The following is a 15615-nucleotide window of genomic DNA, read 5'->3' as shown; positions in this document are numbered from 1 at the left end:
GAGAAATAAAAGGCATAAAAACATATTTCCTGCCTGTTGTCTTTACTCACCCTTTAACCCAATGAACATATCCCCATACCTAAAATACTCTTCTGTACTCCAGGAGTTTACATTCTAGTTGCCAACATATAACATTTAACATTTAAGGCTCTTTGGGTTGTGAAGCATTTGCTCATGTTATCTGACTTAATCTATATCATACACTCATGAATTACGTCTGCTCTTCCCCAGCCCAGTGGTCAGAATCACTTGCATGGGAGGTGGGAGAGGTGGAGGAGGGTTTAAGGGGGATAAATGGTGATGGAGAGAAACTTGACTTGGGGTGAACACACAAAACCATGTATAGATGATGTATGTAGAATTGTGCACCTGAAACCTTTATAATTTTGTTAACCAGTGCCACTCCAATAAATTCAATAAAAAGAAATAAGAAAAGAATCACTTAGGAATGTTCTGCTAGTCTGTTTTCACATTTGTGTACTGTAATAAAATAACAAGATTAAAATTTTAAAAGTATAAAAAAATAAACAAGTCTCCCTTTCCCCACTGCTCTACATCTACTAAGTTCCTACGCTCACAAAAGGTAACCAATCTAATAATAGTAATAATAAAAAAAAGGAGTATGTGTTAAATCAAGAAATGAATAAAGGAGCCCAAACTTTATTTAGTATGTTGACAGTAAAATTAAATTCAGAAAAAGAAAACATCTTACGTCAAAGCTTCCACTTTTCTTCTGAATTGCTCGAACTCTATTAAATAAAACATCAAACTTTCCTTCAACATCTCCACAAGCCAAGCTGCAAACAAGAGATAAACATTAAGGCAATTCAGGACATATGATCAGGCCTGCCAGGTCTTCCTGGATCATGCAGACATGTGATCCAGTCTCCCTGAGGTTACCTGAGAGGTTCTGTGTATGTGAACTATTACTGACCACTGGGTAACTTCACCTAAAAGTCTCACCAAAACCTTCAACTCACTATATCTAAAACTTACCTCATTATATCTTAAATATCATTTCTGTCAAAATTGAACCAGCTCCTTTTCCCTACTTTCCAAGTTTTGTGGATGGGTCTATCACCAACCTGCTCACCAAGAGTCAAAAATCCCCCCTACAGTCACCAAGTCCCATCCATCCCTTTTTCCAAATATCTTATACATCCATTCTTTCCTTTTTATTTCCATTGTCATTTTCTTAGTACAGGGCTTCAATCATCCATTCAACAAACACATACTGAACTCCTACGATATACTCAGTACAATATGCCAAGTACTATGCGAAGAACATGTTGGGATAGAAAGAGGAGAGTTTACAATCAGGGAAGGGGAGATACTCTCATAGTCATAAACTTATATGTATAAAAAGGGCTAAAATAGCCCTGGCCAGGGTGGTTCAGTCAGTTGGAGCATAGTCCCATACACCAAATGGTACTGGGTTTGATTCCCCATTAGGGCACATACCCAGGTTGTGGGTTCAATCCCGGGTCCAGGCATGTGCAGGAGGCAACCAATAGATGTTTCTCTCACACAATAATCTCTCTCTCTCTCAAAATCAATAGAAACATATGCTTGGGTGAGGATTTTTTTTAAAGGGCTACAATAGGAGGTATGTGTAAAGTGCTCTGGTGCAGGGAGGGAGAAAGTGGCAAGAGTTAAGGTTCATGAGGCAGACTAGCCCTAAGTTGTGAAGTAACTTGTTCTAGCATATCATTTCTGAGTTTTTATAACTCTGATTTACATGGTTTTTCCACTTCTCATATCATTTTATTAATACCTTTTAACTCATCTATATTTCTTATTGTTTCATCATTACGTCTTTCTGGTGTGCTTTTATTGTCCATATCACCAAACATTTTCCAACTGGGTAGTGACATAAGCATATCTGTTTTAGAAAGATCCTATTAGTAACAGGGTGAAAGATGGTCTGGAGGAACAACTGGCTATAAGCTAAACTACCAGTGAAAAGGGAAATGTAAAATGAAGACGGGGAAGAGAGAAACAGATGAGAAATTTAGAATTCTGAAGACCTGAACACCAATTGGAGTGGAGCAGGAGGCTGGGAAATGGGGAGGAAGGAGGAATGGATAGCTGCAAGGCTGAGTGACAGAGTCCTGTGATATGGCAGGGCAACTCAAGAAATATGAATCTAGCATTGGACAAAGTACAGACTACACTTACATTTCCTCTAATGCCTTCTCTTCTTCCACCCATCCTACATAAAGTCAACAGTTTAATGTTCTTTCCTCAAAAAACGTTAACAGAACTCCAGTGTGTGCAGAACCACAGCCTTCCACAAGTCCCTGATCTCTCTTCCCATTGACTTCTCCAAGATTCCCTAACAGAAACCTTCCCTACTGTCAATCTGATCACTCTCTGCCTCTGCCATTCCCTGGGGTTAGTTACTTCTAATACTAGTCCCACCATACCCATCCTGAGTCTGATTTTTTCTCATGCTTCAAATCCTGGCACATCTCTAAATTCTTCCTGACTGTCAGAAACCCATATAGCATTTCGGCACCAGCTCTGTAATATTACCTATTAAGCAGCTTTACCTTCTGAGCACAGCCTCCTCTAGGAAGCCCACCAGTCCCTCAGTCACCAAATCCCGGTGCTCCCACAGGATCCTGCACTTCCTCTATCACAGCAGTAGTCACATAGAATTATAATTATTTCTGGGAGAGCCATGGTTCAGTTTGTACATCATAGGACACCTCAAAATTCATCAGCTCCTTGTCTGGGCCCTTTTCCAGTGTTTCCTATCCCATTTAAGTAAGAAGAAATCTAAGACCCCAGCAGTGCTGACTCCTTCTTACAACCAAACTATCTCCAAGCCCTGTCGATCTCATCTCTTTAATAAACCATGAACCCCTGAACTTTTTTCTGTCATTACTCTATCTAATTCTAGTTGCTGTCCTCTATTTTGGCTCTAATTTGTTCTCCACATAGCAGCTAGAATCACTTTCCAAAACCTGATCATGCCAAGTTGTTCTTAAACATTTCAATACTAAAGCTCAACCCTTAATTCTCAAATCTTTCACATTAAAACCAAGCACTCCTATTACACACCCTCCCAGAACTGTGAACCTTTTCTTTCTGACATCACTACCGTAATTTTACCGTATCTGGATTCTTTTATTACTGTCTGCTTCTCTTCACTGTAAGCTCCATTAAGGCAGGAACTCTATTTCGGCAACGCCTAGCACAGCGCCTGGCACTCCGCGATTGTTCAACAAACATTTATTGAATGAATGGATGAATATAAGTCCTCTCTTCACGGTCCCAGTGACACTCCCCCACCTCCCTTTGCCCAGGGCCCTTCAATCGGCCCCGTGCCTAGAAAATCTGATTAAGTGAATGTAGTGCGGGAGAAAGGAAGGGGAAATGATGTGTCAGTGACCAGCATGGCCTTACAGGGAAGAGGCCTAACGCTGGGAGCTTCCGCTTCTGTCGACGAGCAGAGCCAACAGTTCCCGCTTGGACGCGAAAATGGCAGGGAAAGAGGCCGACCCCCGCCGGGTCAAGGTGTGGTCGGAGCTCACAACCCGCAAAGGTGTGGTCGGAGCTCACAACCCGCAAGGTGAGATCGCAGCTCACAAGTCGCTGCCCGGCTCCCACCCCCGCCCTCCCCGGGCTAGAAAACAGCCGCAGGCACACACGCGCGCGCGCGCGCTCCCGATTCAGGGTCACTCACAGGCGCAGCGGTTTCTGAGCCATGGGTCCCAAAAGCCGTGGTTGGGAACACCGCCGAAAATTAGGACGCCGCACCCGCACGCCGCCGACAAACGCGTCGCAGCCCAATAAGACGTAAGCGCATCCCAGCCAATGAAGGTTCACCCATCTACGGAGAGCGCCGAGAGACAAGCTTCTCGCAGGTGGACCCTCCTCCAGGAGGAATTAAGAAAAGGAGAAAGGGGGAATGGCAAGGAGGAATCTCGTTATGATTTTTTTATTTCAGGGCGATTGAAGTGATTGAGCTGCTAGAAAGTTCCCAGCACGATGTTGGGCCCCAATCTGTCCTAACCTAACCATATCACGCTAGTGAGCAAGAGGCTCCCTTCATACACGCGTTTCATAGGTTTTGAACCTACTGAAAAATTAAAAGAATTATGGCCATCGTCTTCAAGGTGCACAATCACTTTTATACCCACGGAGTCATGTGAGAGTAAACTGCAGACATCAAGAATACCTCTGCGGCCCTGGCCGGTTTGGCTCAGCGGTTAGAGCATCGGCCTGCGGTCTTGAGAGACCCGGGTTCGGTTCCCGCTAAGGGCATGTACCTCGGTTGCAGTTTGTCCCCGGCCCTGGTGGGTCGTGCGGGTGGCAGCCACTCGATGTGTCCCTTCACATCGATGTTTCTCTCTCTCTCTCTGTTCCTCTCTCTCCCTCCCACTCTACCTTAACAAAAAATGGAAAAATGTCCTCGGGTGAGGATAAAAAATAAAAATAAAAAAAAGAAAACCTCTGCGTGCATTTCCCAAGAATAAGGACCATCTTCCTACATAATACACCTAACCATGAACACACCTAAGAAAATTAATTCAGTAATATCACCTAACACATCCATAAAGTTCTCCGTTTGTCCCCCCAAATTTATTTTATACTTTTGTTTTCATTCAGGATCCAATCAAGTTTCACACTTGCATTCTATTTTGTCTTTAGTCTCTTTTAATCTACAATAGCCCACCTACCTTTTTGGTTTTGGTTTTCATGACATTGACTTTTGGGGGAGTTCAGGCCAGTTGGTAGGATATAGCAGTGTTTAAAGAAATGGAAATAATGGTGAGAATGTCTGACAACTGAGGGGTATGGAAAACTCATGAAGGACAGCCAAGCAACTCAACATTAACTAAAACTTAAAAAAGTTTAAAGAACAACAACAAAGTTTTGGTTTCCCTCTCAACTTCTGTAATGCTCTTTGGGGAAATATCAAGTTCCCTGCCTCATAAATATTGATGCCCCTGCTTTGCTGGAAAATTAAGCACGCTTTTCCACTTTAGGGTAATACAGCACATCCCAGGAGTGGTGATCAAGACTGAATCTCGAAGAAGAGTAGAGGTTTGCCAAACATGGACGGATAGTAATTTCAAGAAGAAACAACAGTAAGAAATGAAAACTCATCCATGGAATTCTGTATTATCTTCTAAACTTTTTGGCAAATCTAAAACTATTCTAAAGTACAAAGTTTATGAAAACTCATCCATTGGAATTAAGGTAGATCAAGATAGCTGAACACAATGTGTCAGAGTAACAAAAAATGATATTGAAATAAAGGGAAAAGCCCAGCAAATGTGGCTCAATGATTGAGTGTCGACCCATGCACCAAGAGGTTGCCCGTTCATTTCCCAGTCAGGGCACATGCCCAGGTTGTGGGCCTGATCCCCAGTGGGGGGCATGCAGGAGGTAGCCAATGGATGTTTTCTCTCATCTATGTTTCTCTCTCTCTCCCCCTCTCCCTTCCTCTCTCTAATAACAATAAAGAAAAAAATACAGGAGCCTTGTATGCATGCTGTCTGGTTTTAGAATACAAGAAGATAGAAACTATATCAAGTATCTTTTAAACCATAATGGTGTGAAACTAGAATTCAGTAACAAGAGAAAAACTAAAAAATTGATGAATGTGTCAAAATTAAATAACACACTCTTGAACAACCAATGGACCAAAAATGAAATAAAAAGGAAAATAAATAAAAAACCTTGAGACAAATGAAAATACATATACCAAAACTTATCAAGCAAAAGCAGTTCTAAGAGAAAAATTATAGCTATAAATGTCTAAATTAAGGAAAAATATCTCAAATAACCTAACATTACACCTCAAGGAACTAGAAAAAGCCTGAAGTTAGAAGAAGGCAGGGAATAATTAAGATTAGAGCAGAAAGAAATGAAATAGTCCAGAGGAGAAGAGGATAAACAGTGGTGGTCTGAACAGAGGTTGTGGGAAATGACAGAAACAAAGTTAAAAATTGTTTTAGAAATGGAATTGGGCAACTTCCTAGCTGCTAATACCCAATTCTGAATAAGGCTGCCTGTTTTCTAAACTAGACTGGTTAGTCAGTGTCTTCCACCCACGATGTCTTTAGTCTGGGAGGGAGATGATCAGGTCCCCAGGAGGCCCCTGACCCTGCAAACACAAGTAGGAAGATATTTTATAAAATACTTTATTTTATAAGTGGCAGCCCCACCTCCCCATCTCACACATACACACACACACACATCCTGTCTTTGTCTTTTTCACATCTCCCAAAGGGAGTACATGTCAAGATGTCATCCATCCCCAGACACCTGTGACTCACACAAAGAAGAGACAGGAAGGGCCCATCACATGTTACACCAAGCTGTCACAACACTCCTTGCACTGCTTCTGCTCAGTCTAGAAGACTCAGCCTGAAATTATTTTAAGATTTTCTATTATTTGCAGTGTTATAGAAAAGTAAATTACTGGCACTCACAAGATGATAAACTGTAAAGAAGTTTGTTTTGTTTTCCTTTTTAAATTTATTGTTATCAATACATTAGCTTCAATAGAAAAAAAACAAAAGACAAAAAACATTTACACGGTGACTCAAAATCCGGCCACTTAAGAAAATAGAGAAAATAAGCCCTCTCATTTGATTCAACTGAAAAGCCCAGGTTTATCCTGAACTTTGAGAGAGTCTGCATCCTAAGTGAATAATTAAGCATTCAAGTACAAGGTAAGGGGTTATAAGTGAGTTTCTGAGGGATACTGCCCCAAGAGAAATTCAGGAGTAGCCACAGTTCTCCAGTTCATTCCAAAGGTGGGATGTTGCTGGGACGGCCAGCATGGTTTCTTTTTGAGGAGTTTTGACAATTCATCAGCCTCAGGTCTCATCTTACACATTAAAAAATATTTTGTTCCACAGGAATAAGTTTTTCATCGCTTCTCCAGCTTCTTGTACTTGGCTTCTGCAAGGAGGGGAAGAAGCTGTATTTAAAACTGGCTCATATAAAGATACTTTTTCGTTAGCATTTCCTAGCAAGTTCAAAAGTGTCTATTACATTTTTAAAAAACGTATTAGCTTCAATTTCATCAGCTGTCCAAACTGTGTCCAAACTGTAGGCACACCATAAAAGTTAACTACCACATTAGCTAAAGACATATTTGGATATCCATTCAAATTTTATTGCTAGGCAGAGCTTAAAGTAAGAAGTCAAATACACACACATACAATAAAGAGACCAACACAAGTCCACTATGTTCTAACCCTGTCAACAGCACCTGCTCAGATGGCTCACCAGGAATAAGCAGAGCTACTAGCACTTAAGCCACCAGGAACATAGGAAATTGCCTCTCCAGGCATGGTGCCAGGCACTCTCTGGGAGCCAGACTGGAACTCTCAGGAAGTATAAATGTAAGTTTCACCTTTTATTTTCTTAACCCCAGAAAGCAATTTTGAAAGATACAAAGATTTAAAAGGCCATCATAAGGCTTTTTAATGGAATGAATTCTCTTTTTCTTTAAAACCTTAAAAGCACTTTGGTACAATGCCTTCTACATAGTAAGGTTTACAGTCACCATTCCAGTAAATTTAATTGTAGACAATGAATATTTAATCACCATCCACATCAAATCTCAGTCTGCTACAAACCACTCTCTTTAAGTAGTCAACAATCATCAATGATGAAAATAAAATAATCTGTAAATTATATCTAGGATAAAAACAACTTGGTTATTTTTAGTCATGGATATAAGAGCCAGAACCAGTTAGCAAGCCATCAACACTAAAAGTACAGTTTCCTCCTTAAAGAAAGAGTAATCCATCCAGAAAACCCTTGATTGACTATTCTGTTTTTTAAGACATATGTATCTACATTATTAAAGATGCTCCAGTGCTGGCCTGCTGAACCACAATTAAGAGCTTGAGCTTTGTGAACAATCAGACCTGGTTTGGAATACAGCTTTTCCACATTCAAGCTTTGTATATTTATGTAAGTTATTAACCTCTTCAACCACAGTTTCATCCTCTACAAAACAGGAATAAAAACATGTACTTATAGGGTGCTCATACAACTCAACAAAAGGAAGACAAAGAACCCAATTAAAAAATGGGCAGAGGAGCTAAATAGACACCTCTCCAAACAGGACATACAAATGGCTACAAGACATATGAAGAAATGCTCAACATCACTAATCATCAGAGAGATGCAAATTAAAACAACAGTGAGGTATCACCTCACACCTGTCAGAATGGCCGCCATCAACAAATCATCAAATAACAAGTGTTGGCGAGGGTGTGGAGAAAAGGGGACTCTAGTACACTGCTGGTGGGAATGCAGACTGGTGCAGCCACTATAGAAAACAATATGGTGTTACCTCAAAAAATTAAAAATTGAATTGCCATTTGACCCAGTGATCCCACTTCTAGGAATATACCCTATGAAGCCTGAAACACCAATCAGAAAGAATATATGTATCCCCATGTTTGTAGTAGCACTATTTATATTAGCTAAGATCTGGAAACAGCCCAAGTGTCCATCAGTAGACGAATGGATAAAAAAAGCTGTGGTACATATACACAATGGAGTACTATGCAGCTGTAAGAAAGAAAGATCTCTTATCCTTTGAGACGACATGGAGGGACCTGGAAAGTATTATCCTAAGCGAAATAAGCCAAACAGAAAGACAAGTATCATATGATCTCACTTATTTGTGGAATATAATGAACATAACAGTCTGAGGAATGGGGTAGTCCCAGAGATGTGGAAGTAGGATACAGACTGACAATCCCCAGAAGAGGGGGTGGTGGGGGAGAGATAAACCACAGAACTTATATGCATATATGCATGCACAATGGACATGGACAACAAAGCTGGGGACAGGGCGGGGAGGGAGGAGAAGGGGGGAATCAGTGGGGGAAAAAGGAGAATCATCTGTAACAAAAATGAATTAATTAATTTTTTAAAAATCATGTATTTACCTCATAGGTTACTGGGATAATAAAAAATATATGTAAAGCACTAAGAATAGTGCCTGATATATCAAGTACCCAGGAAATGTGTTTTGTTTTGTTTTGTTTTTTATCCTCACCTGAGGACATTTTTCCATTTTTTGTTCAGATAGAGTGGGAGGGAGGGAGAGAGAGAAAAACCTCAATGTGAAAGGGACACATCAAGTGGCTGCCATCCGCATGACCAGCCAGGGCCAGGGACTAACTGCAACTGAGGTACGTGCCCTTAGCGGGAACCGAACCCGGGTCTCTCTGGACCTTAGGCCGACGCTCCAACTGCTGAGCCAAACCAGCCAGGGCAAGAAATGTTATTTTTATTACTATTACTACTAAGAAATTATTCTCACTAGGTTTTCGTAAAGATTAAAATAGATTATTGTAGCCCTGGTTAGATGGCTCAGTTGGTTGGAGCATCGTCCTGTGCACCAAAAAGTTGTGGGTTTGATTCCCAGTTGGGGTACGTATGGGAGACAACTGATCAGTGTTGCTCTCTCATATCAATGATTGTCTCTTTCTCTCCCCTTTCCTCTCTCTAAACATATCCTCAGGTGAGGATTAAAAAAATAAAGAGATCATTGTAGACACATCATAAATATTAACTATCATATTAGTTAAGGTCTTACTGGCAGGTACTCTTATTAAATCAAAACAGAAATAAAAGTGGTTACCCAGTTTTTTTGAATATGCATCCAACTTGTAGGCCGCCTGTTCAAGAGCTGCTACCTGTTCCTCAATTACATTGATTTGATCCAGATAAGGCTGTAGTTCAGCATCTTAAAAAAAAAAAAAAAGGCAGACCACATGTTTATATGCTCTCAACAAGTTGAACAGAAGAGAGTGAAAAAGTAAGAATGCTAGTGTCTTTACAGCTCTGCCTAAAACACACAAGGTAGGTATGACATGATTCTAATCACTAGCAGGACAAACACTTTAGAAAATATTCGCTAGCTGATCAGACATGACTGTGACCTAGACAAAGCAAGTCTCTGTCATCCATTAACTTTGTCTCTTTTAAATTCCTTGTTCCTCAAGCAATTACTGATTCCATTTCTTGGGTACTCCCAGATCAAAAAAGAAACAGAGAACACAAATATAAGCTAATGGAAAAAAATATATTCTACCAGTCTAAATTAGCATTTTGCATTTATAGATGTTCTGGTTTTGTTTATGGAGCAGTCCTTTATGGATTTCATTGTTAAATAAGTTTAATTGATTTCATTGTTAAATCAGAATGTGGCCACCCTTTCTCTCCCCCATCCCTTTCCAGGAATAAACTGATCATCAAATCAAGATTCAGAAGCAGAAATAACCACACCACCAAAACATGCTGCTCCTCAGAATGGAAGAAATTCACCTTAACTTTGTGATTCAGTTTTAGAAAATGAGCTCCCTACTCCTTCTCCATGGCACCAAACTTAAAAGAACATTTATTATAAACATGTTTAATTATAAAAATTATTACTTACATTTCTGGTTTAAATCCTTTAAGTTTCTACTAATGTTTATAGCAATATCTTTCATTTCAAGATACTTCAAGCTGGTTAATTTATTCATATTTTCCAGGAGTTTATAGTCTTCACTGGTGGCTTTAAAATAAACAGAAGATATAACGCCTTTAATATTTGCCTTATATCATTGGAATGTGGAATTAGAGGCCAAATGGTAGTTCAAGGTAGGATCTAGGGAATGTCAAAGGAGGAAGCCACTTTTGATCTATGACATTTATATTCAGCTTGTGTAGTCTGAATGTCTAAGTAGAAACTCAGGCAACAATCAGCAAATTATTTAAACCAAATAAGATCCATAAACTTCAAATCTGGATTAGAAAGGGATATAATAATCTTATGTCCTAATTAAAGGGAAGTGAAATAGTCTTGGTATTTCTACAGTGTAAAATATGTAAATTGGGGAACTGCATCATAAATATATATATGTATATACACACACATATACATACATATATAAAATCAACTATATATATACATATATACATATATATACATATATAATATTTAAATATATAAATATATAAAATCAACTAGGACCTTACTACTTTTAGTAACTTACTTATTACTGTGATTCTATATTGTATTTTATGTACTGACTTTCCAAACCATTTGCCTGCATCTCATATCTTCAATTCTCTTCCCCATCCCTAGTCAAAGACATGGCTTTTACTCCAATTTTCCCAAAAGCCAAGTCCACTTACAAAAGCTGCCTCCACCTGTTTACCTCACTTCAAAATTTCTCTGTACCTTAATATCTTCCCAAGAGGCACAAATGCTCCTATTCCTGCCAAGACAACTCCTCCTCCTGTGTTCTTGATTCCCAATTCTCCTACTTCTTCAGGGCCTCTCTTCAATTGTCTCCTTTCTCTTTCATTTGCAAACTCTTTCCACTCTGGATCTTCCTCTCTCTCTAGAAATATATTCAGGTTTCCTCTGGCCCCAAAGCACTCATTTGTTCAGAAAGCAAAGGAGCTTCACTGCTAACTCTTTTCAAAGAGTAGCTTACACTCACTGCTTCCTCTTCCTCACCATTCACTCATATGAACCGTTGCAGTCTGGCCTCTGCCCCCACCATACTGTTATTAAAACAACAAATTAATTGCCCTGTACTGGCATTCCCTGAGATTTTAGTCAAGGCCCTCTTATCTACCTCTGAGCTCTTCTTTGTCAATCTCATCCTGTACAGCCTCAGCTCACAGCACTATGCAGGTGACTCTCAATTCTGTTTCTCCTGCTCTGATCACTCTTTGAGCTCTAGACTCATGTGTACAAATCACCTGAGTGTCTTAATAACAGTCAAACTGAGTGTCCTGGTAATATCTAAAATCAGCCAAGCCAAAACTGAAAATATTATTTTCACACTAAACATGGTTCCTCTTTCCAACTTCCCTATTTTGGTTGATGGTACCACTCAGGCTTAATAATGCAAACACAACCATTTAAGCTGCTCCCATCCCTCAATACCCACTTTAACAAGTTCTATAAATTCCACTTCTGTAACATTCTTGCACCCATACCCTCCTTTCCATTCCTTTTACCGTCATTCTGTCTCACAACCATTACTTTTCATCTGAAATTCTATTCATCTGTCCCTGTCTCTCTCCTCCATACCCATACTCTGTACTGTCAAACTAATCTCTTTAAAACAGACACTCAAATACTTAGGCACAAGCCAGATCAAGTAAGTGAGTGAAGCAAATCAGGTACTTGCATATTAAACACAAAAGATAACTCATTTCCACAAAGAATATGCTCTCTCCCACTTCTTGGATTATGTGGTCCTCTTATTCTATCATTTACTTTACCAATTTTGATAGAGATATTGGCACAGAAAACCATTTTTGCACCAGTACTAAAAACACAACAATACAAGAACAGTGGCAAGTGGCAACTGACACCAGTTCTCTGTAAAAGGGAGAAAACGGGGTGTAGGGACAAATTGCATAGTACTAGTCCATTTAAAGGAGACAGCTGCTCAGCTCTAATCAATCATAGCCTCCAGAATGAGGGACTAGCCCTGGCCGGTTTGGCTCAGCGGTTGGAGCGCCGGCCTGCGGTACAGAGAGACCCGGGTTCGGTTCCCGCTAAGGGCACGTACCTCGGTTGCAGTTTGTCCCCAGCCCTGGTTGGTCGTGCGGGTGGCAGCCACTCGATGTGTCCCTTCACATCAATGTTTCTCTCTCTTCCTCTCTCTCCCTCCCGCTCTATCTGAACAAAAAATGGAAAAATGTCCTCGGGTGAGGATAAAAAAAAAAAAAAGAATGAGGGACTAGTATTGCCAAATCATTAGAATTTTTAAAGAAAAGCCAAAAGTCTAGATTTTGATACTTGGTGTCTCTTCCTCAGATATAGATAGATGGATAATCAGACTGATAGAGACTCACAAGCCCTTCTACTGTGCATCAACCCTTTTCTCATAGATTCGGGTTCCCAAATTTAGCTCACAGAAATTTCCTGTGGAAGTAAAACAATATAATAACTGCTTATGAGAGGCCACACTGGGCCAGACTCTGGACCCTCCTTCACATATAAATCATGTGTTCACCTGGAACCACACTATGAACCAAAAACTGAACCATGTCCCAAGAGGTGAGTCACTAAATCCTCAGACCAACCTAATAGGTCCCTAAATCTGCAGGTTACTCCCCATTCCTCAATCCTTTTTCTCTTTGCCCCAGTAAATATAGCTGTTTTAGCCCAACAAATTACTTACACCACCTCACTCACTAACTAGTTATCCCCCCCACTTTTTGGCCAATCATTCCCTTCACAACCCTACTCAAAATACACCTCCCCCAAGGAAGCATTTCTTGATGAATTCTTTTTTGTTTTCTGGCGCTAGTCTTAAATATGGATACCTGTGTATTAAGTATTCTTACATGTTTCCGAAGGCAGTTCGAGAATTTCTCCAGGGAAGTAATGGACCTCTTTCCTTCCTATTCATGATGGCCCCAAACTTCCAACAGGCATGTTTCAGCGTGGCTGGGGTTAGGGAGGGGGCACCTCCCAGGTCTCCCCAAGCCAAACCGCAGCTCCAGCCAGAGCTGCGCCGCACTGTCTGTCGCATTACCCGAAACAACCCGGACCCCGCCTCACCCGTCAGTTCCCCGGTCAGGTACGTTGCCATTTTGGAGAACATGTCCCGGCAGAGCTCAGTGATGTCAGCCTCAGCGGGCTCCTTCGCTTCCTCGGCTGTCTCCACGGCGGCATCGTCTGCACCACGGGAGAATGAGTGAGTGTCCCGCCCTACACCCGGTCCTAATGCAGCCGCAGCGTCTGCTCCCCACATCCCTGCACCTGTCCTCATTCCAGCAAGTCCGCTCCATTCTCCGCGCGCCCTGATGTCCAGCCCCGCACTTCATCCTTGCCGCACCTGACAGCTCCACTCTGCTCCCTTGCACCGGCTTCAGCTCTCGGGGTTCCGCGGCCAAACCCTCTCACTCGCCTTGACAGAAGCCAGATCTCACGCTCGCACACACGGGGACGCTCCTCCGACCCGCCCGCTCCTGCCAGCTGAGCCCCGGCATCCGGGCCCCATCCCGTGGCTCCAGGCCTCTCCCTGGACACTCCATCCCCGCCCCCTGGCATACCTCTAGCCGGCTCCTCTCGCAGGCTCGCAGGGACACTTTCTGCCGCGGCCGCCATGCTCGGCCCCGCGCTGCTTCCGGCTCTAGGACTCCTGCGCACGCGCACCGTGAGCGCCCCCGCCCCCGCCTCCTACCAGCAGCCTTGGGTTTCCGACGCTGTCTCTGCCAAGTCATGCCGCCCAATAGTGAGTAATAAAATGTAAGCAAGAAGCCGAAATTGAAGCTGAGAATGGTTAGCATGAGTCGATCCACTGCCAAGAGTTGCGACGTCTAGAACTGAGGACACGCTCATCCCTGCGGCCACTCCCTAGAGGGCCTCACTAGTCTAGTAAGACTCACGACCTGTCAGGGTTTGACCTAAGGCACCGGAGACAGGTTACCCCCTCCCCAGACACTCCGCACGCAGGCTGGTATTAGACTCCAAAGAACGCTAGGGAATCCATGCTTTTGAAAGTAGACTCATCCAGGCTTAGGGAAACCTTCAGGCCTTGGTCCCTGAGCGGAAACTCTCTCCCTTTCAAAGTCCTGGATTAACATCGACTCTTTGGCCCCTTTTTCTTAAACTGTAGGCTGGCATCCACTTCAGCTTTTCTATAAGGAAGGTTAGATCGTAACTCTTTTAGGGCTGAGGATATACTGTGGTATTTTAACTGCATTTAGCTATTTCACAAGGCTCCTAGGAGTATAGCGTGTACTTGAAGGGATGGGAGAACAGGGGTGGGTGAAGGAAATGGATGAGAAAAAGCGCCTGGGGAGCAATGGAAGGTGCAAAATGATGAAGAGATAAATATTACAGGGGAAGGGAGAGGGGATATATAGCAGGTCTTGGGATGCGGACCTGTACACCCAAAATCTTGGTGTAGAAGTTTTCTGTCTTATCCCTGGTTATTCTCCATCTGCGCGCACTCACCCTCCCACACACACCAGCTACCTCCCCTTCACCCCACCCCAGAGTAAGGAAGCTGCCTTACTCTCTTCATCCTGAGGACTAGGTCACTGTCTCCAGTCTCTAATGGTACAATCATAGTGCCCACCAGTTCAAACCATTCCTATGAGCCAGAAGTTCTTATTTCAGGACTCCTGGAACAGCCCAACTCCTTCATATTGTCACTTCCTCCACTCCAGACCTCCCAGCAGGAATGAGCTTTCCCCAGCCCAAGTACAAGCATGGCTCACAGTTTCAACCCTCTTCTTCACCTTATAATCCCAGAAACAAATGCAAAGTCCTGATTTTCCTAAGGATTTTTATTGATAGTCACCAGGGAAACCCACACTGTCCTATGGAAGAATAGAGTCAGAGTCCAACACATCTTCATCCAAAGATCTCTGAATCCTGAGGTCATTTCTTTGCCTGATTCTCTTCAGGCTCCATCTTCATTCTGGTTTACAGCCCCATCAGTTCTCAGTGTTCTGCAGAATGTTGGGAGCAGATTCTTTCCTCAGCGTTCATGGGCTATCTCCTCAAGTTGGGGAGGTCATCACTCAACTCCTCTGCAACACTGTAATCTCCTGATGTAAGAAAGTCTCCTCTCCTATATGACTTCCATCTACAGG

At 42.1% G+C, this 15615-nt stretch overlaps 2 protein-coding genes across 8 annotated transcripts in view; both read right to left on the bottom strand.

Moving 5' to 3' along the window:
• CWF19L1 (CWF19 like cell cycle control factor 1) overlaps positions 1-11377 on the bottom strand; it is a 35367-nt gene extending 23990 nt beyond the window's left edge. Inside the window, exons 1-2 of one of the 3 annotated variants that reach the window (XM_036265036.1) lie at positions 3692-3864; positions 713-797 (exon numbers count right to left, since the gene is read on the bottom strand). In XM_036265036.1, the coding sequence (XP_036120929.1) occupies positions 713-797; positions 3692-3714 (108 nt within the window). In that variant the 5' untranslated portion in view covers positions 3715-3864. Of the gene's footprint in view, positions 1-712; positions 798-3691; positions 3865-11365 lie in introns of those variants that run through there. The other 2 variants (XM_036265038.1, XM_036265037.1) reach the window with 2 other exon arrangements.
• BLOC1S2 (biogenesis of lysosomal organelles complex 1 subunit 2) lies at positions 753-14134 on the bottom strand. 5 transcript variants are annotated; one of them, XM_036265039.1, is made up of 6 exons: positions 14065-14126; positions 13571-13687; positions 10433-10552; positions 9635-9739; positions 6856-6924; positions 753-797 (listed from the first exon to the last, which is right to left on the bottom strand). In XM_036265039.1, the coding sequence occupies exons 1-5, from the start codon at positions 14117-14119 to the stop codon at positions 6893-6895; spliced, it is 429 nt and encodes a 142-aa protein (XP_036120932.1). In that variant the 5' UTR covers positions 14120-14126; the 3' UTR covers positions 753-797; positions 6856-6892. The 5 variants fall into 5 exon arrangements, with proteins under 5 accessions (XP_036120932.1, XP_036120933.1, XP_036120936.1 ...); XM_036265040.1 differs by lacking the exon at positions 753-797 and adding an exon at positions 6192-6384; XM_036265041.1 differs by lacking the exon at positions 753-797 and adding an exon at positions 13772-13919 and having other exon boundaries at positions 6500-6924; positions 14065-14131.
• Between the last annotated feature and the right edge of the window lie 1481 nt (positions 14135-15615).

Source organism: Molossus molossus, unplaced genomic scaffold (genome assembly GCF_014108415.1).
Source record: "Molossus molossus isolate mMolMol1 unplaced genomic scaffold, mMolMol1.p scaffold_m16_p_17, whole genome shotgun sequence".
Taxonomy (NCBI): Eukaryota; Metazoa; Chordata; class Mammalia; order Chiroptera; family Molossidae; genus Molossus; species Molossus molossus.
The sequence above is the reverse complement of the archived record's forward strand: the minus strand, read 5'-3'. Positions and strand labels throughout refer to the sequence as shown.